This window comes from Prenolepis imparis, unplaced genomic scaffold, assembly GCF_030444845.1.
Source record: "Prenolepis imparis isolate NDT839.2.m4 unplaced genomic scaffold, iyPreImpa1.0 SCAF_18, whole genome shotgun sequence".
Classification (NCBI taxonomy): Eukaryota; Metazoa; Arthropoda; class Insecta; order Hymenoptera; family Formicidae; genus Prenolepis; species Prenolepis imparis.
The window spans coordinates 392,328-398,327 of record NW_028141176.1 but is presented as its reverse complement, the minus strand read 5'-3'; the positions used below and the strand labels follow the sequence as shown (position 1 = coordinate 398,327).

The 6,000-nt window shown below is 42.8% G+C and overlaps 1 protein-coding gene across 1 annotated transcript; it reads left to right on the top strand.

Annotated features, from left to right (window-relative positions):
• The first annotated feature begins 254 nt into the window (after positions 1-254).
• On the top strand, positions 255-1,281 carry LOC145946688 (uncharacterized). The gene is made up of 2 exons (XM_083056446.1): positions 255-823; positions 960-1,281. The coding sequence occupies exons 1-2, from the start codon at positions 255-257 to the stop codon at positions 1,279-1,281; spliced, it is 891 nt and encodes a 296-aa protein (XP_082912572.1).
• Positions 1,282-6,000: the final 4,719 nt, after the last annotated feature.

The window sequence follows — 6,000 nt, the reverse complement described above, 5'->3', positions numbered from 1 at the left end:
TAATCTCGAAGCGAGAACACTTGTGAGTTAGATCATAGTAATAAACGATTGTGAGCAGCACATCGACTTGATTACACCCGCCTACTCCTTCTCACGGCTAATCCAACAAGTAACATAACAACTGGCGACGAGGATGGGATTGCCGTGAAGCACCGATAGTGGAGCAAAAAGCCGCGCAAGGAATTCGGCGAGCACGTGGCACGAACTGATAGTAACCACGGCGGGACGGACGGGACCAGACCAACGGCGTAATAATGCCAACAGGAACAAATGTCGAAGCTACAGCGGAAACGAGAGCAAGTACACTAAATTCTTTTTCAATTAAATTCTTCGATTCCGGGACCACGACGTTACAACGTTGGCTACAAAGGCTCGAGGGAGCATTTGCGATATGCGGGATAGATAGTACCGCGAAGGCCGCGTACCTTTTACACTACATGGGCGCGGCCGCCTTTGACGCAGTCTGTGATAGATTAAACGAGCAAGATTCATTTGGAGTGTCTTTCGAGGCTCTCAAGGCCATCCTATACGAGATCTTCCAGCCCGAACCATTGGAAATTGCTGAAAATTTTAAGTTCCACCAGCGCAAGCAAGAGGAGGGGGGAACAATCCAGCAGTTCGTTACGGCGTTACACAAGCTAAGTGTGCATTGCAAATTTGGCGCATACTTAAAAACTGCGCTGAGGAATCAGTTCGTATTCGGACTGGCCAGCGCAAAAATTCAAAGCAGATTATTGGAGAGGAAGGACTTGACCTTTGATCTGGCGGTACAGGTGGCAACATCGATGGAGTTATCGGACAGGGGGAGCCAAGCAGCTTCAAGGCACATCAACGGCTGTTGAATACATACAAGCAGCTAAAAAAGTACAAAAGAAGAAAGGATCTACAAATAAGTATCAAAATAAGTCGTCAAAAACCGCAGTAAGCGAACACGTACATAACCGTAAGGCGAATTACAGTCAGGGTAATAATTCCAAGGAGGTTAAATGCTACAGATGCGGCAAGGCGCACCTTGCATCAAAGTGCATACTCAACAAGGAGATTCGATCCAATGGTTGCGATCGCAAGGATCATCTGCAGCGAGTGTGTTTCCAAGCTAAAGGTCATACGAATCAAGTTGAGGAAGTTCTCCATATGGAACAAGCAGAGTATCGAGACAAATTCGAAGCGATCTTGACAATCAACGGAAAGGAAGTCACCTTCGAGGTAGACAGCGGATCAGCGGTGACGCTGATGAGTAGACCACGCTCGAGCGCTATTTGCAGGTTCGACTATCCATAGCACTAGCCTTAAGTTAATTACATTCTGTAAAAACGAGATCAATGCGATAGGATTTATCACTGTACAAGTTGAGGACCGCGGAGAGACGCGAGACTTAAATATTTAATTAACGAACGTTGATAGGAGGCCATTATTAGGTCGGGAATGGCTCCGACAGATAAAAAATACACTTACGTTTAACGATATTCAAACAACGCAGGTTGATTATATGAATTCATTGTCAGACTGTAAAATTCCGATGGAGACAATACTACAAAAATATAAAAATATTCGCGACGCGGAGTTATCAGAAATCAAAGGCATAGAAGCAAGAATTACCTTTATTTCATATAATATTATAATATTATATTCTAATATTATATTAATAATTTTTGAGTTATTGTAGATGTATTTTCCTTTTATTTTTATAATGACAATAAAATATTTACAAAATTTTAAATTGCATTGTCATTTTTATAATGTATGTACATACATTATATATATATATATATATATATACATTTATATGTCATTTTTATAATACTCTAATAGAACAATTCAAGCGCGCGCGTAATGCGCTCCTTTTATTATAAAAAGAGCTCTGTAAAGTGAGCAGTCACTTTCTGTTCACGTTCTGTGATTATACACAAGTTAATATATATAAGATATTTGTATATAAAATAAGAAATTAATAAAGAATAAGAAATTTTTATAAATAAATGATAAATTATAAATAATTCTTATAAATAAAAATATCTTTTCAAAAAAAACTCATCACTTTAGCGAATTTTTAGATAATGCAAATTTTTAATGTTGAATAAATAAATATAATATATAGATAATTTTTTTAACAAAGAAAGTTATTAATAATTTAAAATATATTAAAAGTTTACTGTGTTTACATATATTATGGTATTTTATGCTTTATATTTGTTCAGGATCGGGTGATTGTCAAAATGGATATATGCTGGCGCGACTGGATACAGTCGACGGAACGTCGAGAAACAATAAATAATTGGACACTGGTGCGAATAGTTAATTTATTTATGTACGGTTGAAAATTAAGTTGTCACAACCCGTGGAATTTGCGATGGTTCAGATGCGTAACGTCTTTCACTCTTCACAGATTATTCTCAGCTCGCTCGTTAATCGCTCGCTTACCAACGCAGTCTGAAAGTCGAGGTATTAGCGGTCACTCTCTCCTCGCACATCTCACCGACCTGACGCGATTCTTGGTATTGGAACCTATCGTATTTAGGAACGATCTATATGCCCAAATATGGAATATGTTGGCTTGTTTACATACATCTACAGATTCAATAAATCGGCGTATCTGTGAGCTGTCGAGTGTGTCCGACAGGGAGGAATGTCACAGTATATATACAATATCTCGAACTCTTCTCGAGCCGTCTAAACGTTATATGTTCGAAACTCAGAGCCACTTAAATTTGTCTTAAATATTGATACTAACAATTGTAAAATTGTAAGCTAATTACGATCTGTAACATTCCACCCGTCTCGTTCAAGATCACTGAACGAAAGTTATTAGTGACCTTGGTTCTACTGTTTAGTAAATGCCCGTTACCTTAGTGCTATAGCTTATAATTACCTTAGTGCTATAACTTATTATTTTCTTATCACTACGCTTACCTACTATCGAACAATTCTATAGACTAGTGTATCTATGTTTGATTCGACGGGCAGCTTACATAACTGGGTTATTGGTTGCTTGAATATTGATTTGGCCGTTTTGAGTGTCACGACTCGGACTAGCTTGTCCTCTCCGGGGTGACATTCTATGATGCGTCCCATAGATCACTTGGTAGGAGGGAGATTTTGGTGTCTCAGTACGAGGTCGCCGACCTTGAGGTTTTGCTGCTGGTCTCGCCATTTGCCGCGTTGATGTAACGAGTTAAGGGAGTCGGAGGATCAAACCTTCCAGAATCTTTTGTAAAGCTTCTGTATTGTTTGCCATCTCGAGCACCTGTTTAATTTTACATCCTCCACACTCGGAGATGGGACCGACTTGAGGTGTGAACCAACTAGGAAGTGTCCCGGAGTTAATGCATCGAAGCTCTCCGTATCGTCAAAGAGAGGCGCGATGGGTCGAGAATTTAAGATACATTCGATATTACATAATAACGTTGAAAACTCTTCATATGTGAAGTCCCCGAGTATTCTCCGCAGATGAAACTTTACACTTTTCATCCCCGCTTTCCATAGCCCCCCAAGGTGGGGGGCCGCGGGGGGTATAAAGCGCCAGTTCATTTCATCCGCGGCAAAGCGGTTCTGCATATCAGGATCTAAAAGTATCTCGCGAATTCTTCGTGACAGTTCCCGATCGGCACCCTGGAAGTTGGTTCCATTGTCGCTAATTACGGTGGAGGGAAGTCCGCGTCGGAATGTGAAGCTTTTAAAGGTCGCTAAGAAGCAGTTCGTGGAGGAGTCATCCGCCACCTCCAAGTGTACTGCTCGTGTGGCTAGACAAACAAATAACACACAGTACGCCTTGTGCGATTTTTGTCCCCTACCCTTTGAGGACCGTATCAGAAATGGCCCAGCGTAGTCAATTCCGGTATTCGCGAATGGTCTAGCGGGCCTCACGCGTTCCTCGGGGAGGTCACCCATTTTCTGGCAAGATAACGTCGCTCGTTGTCGTGCACATGTTACACACCTTAGAATACAGTTCTTAACCATATTCCGCGCCCCTAACACCCAATATTGTTGTCGAAGTGTACGTAACGTTACTTGAAGTCCGCCGTGTAATGTGCGGATGTGCATATAATGCACTATTAGTTTGGCCAAATGACTTTTTGGTAGTATTATTGGATGCTTTACTTCATAGTCTAAATCCGCTCGACGCAAGCGTCCGCCCACTCGCATAATGCCGTCGCCATCTAAGAAAGGATTTAATGTGCAGAGCGCTTTGCTAACTCCTTTTATCCCGCCCTGACTTAATTCGTGAATTTCCGAGTGGTAGCATGTCTCTTGTACCTTCTTCACCCAGAACAGTCTGGCCTTTGATATTTCCGTTGCCGTTAAGTATTTGGTGGATCTTCGATTCTGAAGTCTACGGGTATTGTGGACAAATCTGTATACGTACGCCGTTATTCGCAGTAATTTCACCCACGAGGAGAGTTCAGAAGGTAGCTCCCAAGTATTCTGTGTGGGGGCCACGAGTGCACGGATATTTTTTCGCGTCTCTAACTCCATCTCGACGAACGTGGATTTGCTTACCGGCCATTCGAAGGGCGGGTATACTAACCACGGTGGGCTGTGCCACCACAGCCTGTGGGTTAATAATTCCTCGGTCGTCGTGCCTCTAGTGGCACAGTCTGCTGGGTTGATCGTTGTGGGTACATATCTCCACGTTGCGTTTGGCAGCGTGGACTGTACTTCCGACACGCGGTTAGCTATGAAGGTCTTCCAGTGTATAGAGGCTGAACTCAACCAAGCTAACACGACTGTGGAGTCAGTCCAGCAACAAACTGGCACCTGAGGTAAGTTCATGGAATCTCGTGTGAATTCTATTGCTCTCGTGAGCAATACCGCTGCACAGAGCTCGAGTCGAGGGACGCTCTGTACTTTTAGTGGAGCGACTTTCGTCTTCGAATATATCAAGGAGGTTCGTACCTGCCCTACTATGGATTCAACTCGTAGGTATATAACGGCGGCATAAGCCAGATATGAGGCATCAGCATATCCATGGAGTTCAATGATTTGGGTGTCACTGCCTTGACCAGTCCATCGAAGAATGGTGGCTTCCTGCAAAGTAATTAGGTGCGACTGTGCTTGAAGACAACGACATAATAGGTTACCTTGTATCTTGCGGATTGACTCGTTCAACGCGTCTAGAGTCGCGACGTGATTTGTACAGATCCTATAACTAGTTGAACCGCATAAAACTTCTCTTACTGATCCGGAAATGATCCAACCAAATATTGTTAGTTGTGCAGTAAGGGAGCCCGGAGGACCGCGTTTCAAGCCGTCTCGTAATATTGTTCCATAATAGTCCGCTCCGATTAGTAGTTCAATACGTTGCTTGCTCGCGGGATCCGGATCCGCTAATGTTAAATTGCTTAAATATTCGTAGCTTGAATCGTACTGTACTGACGTGGATACGTAGGCGGTTAGCCTTGACATAACTAGAGCGTCGATCTTAATTACAGGGCCTTTTTGCGAACATGGCTCTATAGAGATCGTCGCGACGCTGTTTACTGTTCCGGCATGCGTGCCGCAAATTCCGGATACCTTTATTGAGGCGTGGCGCCGCTCTGCCTTAATAGTTTGTACGACTGTTTCGGACACGAATGACGTCTGGGAGCCTTGATCTAGCAATGCCCGCACGCGCATCGAACGACCCGAACTACTTTTTATTATTACTAGTGCCGTTGGCAGGAGTGTAGTATTAGTAACTTGATTTGAAAAGTTATTAATTGAGACATTCCCTACACTTAATTGCGATTGCGCCTCCGCTTTGTGACATGTGTTACAAGATGGCTTATCGGAAGCACCCGTCGTCGCAGCAGTGTCACTCTTTACCGGATTCGTTTCGCGGTGGATTAGCGTATGATGCTTTAACTTGCAGAGCGTGCAAACGTGTTTGCTCTTACAATCTCTGGGAAAGTGTCCTTGAAATCGGTCAAAGAAGCGTTGAAACATATTTTACAAATAATATAATATATTAAGTATATGTGGTTACGAAATTAACGAATCTTGTAGAGAAAGTCACCTTATTTT

What these genes read in the sequence shown, in the direction of transcription:
- LOC145946688 (XM_083056446.1), top strand. Translation starts at nt 255, where the DNA reads ATGCCAACAGGAACAAATGTCGAAGCTACAGCGGAAACGAGAGCAAGT. An exon ending in GGGAGCCAAGCAGCTTCAAG is followed by an intron (nt 824 to 959) that starts GCACATCAACGG and finishes GGCGAATTACAG; the next exon opens with TCAGGGTAATAATTCCAAGG.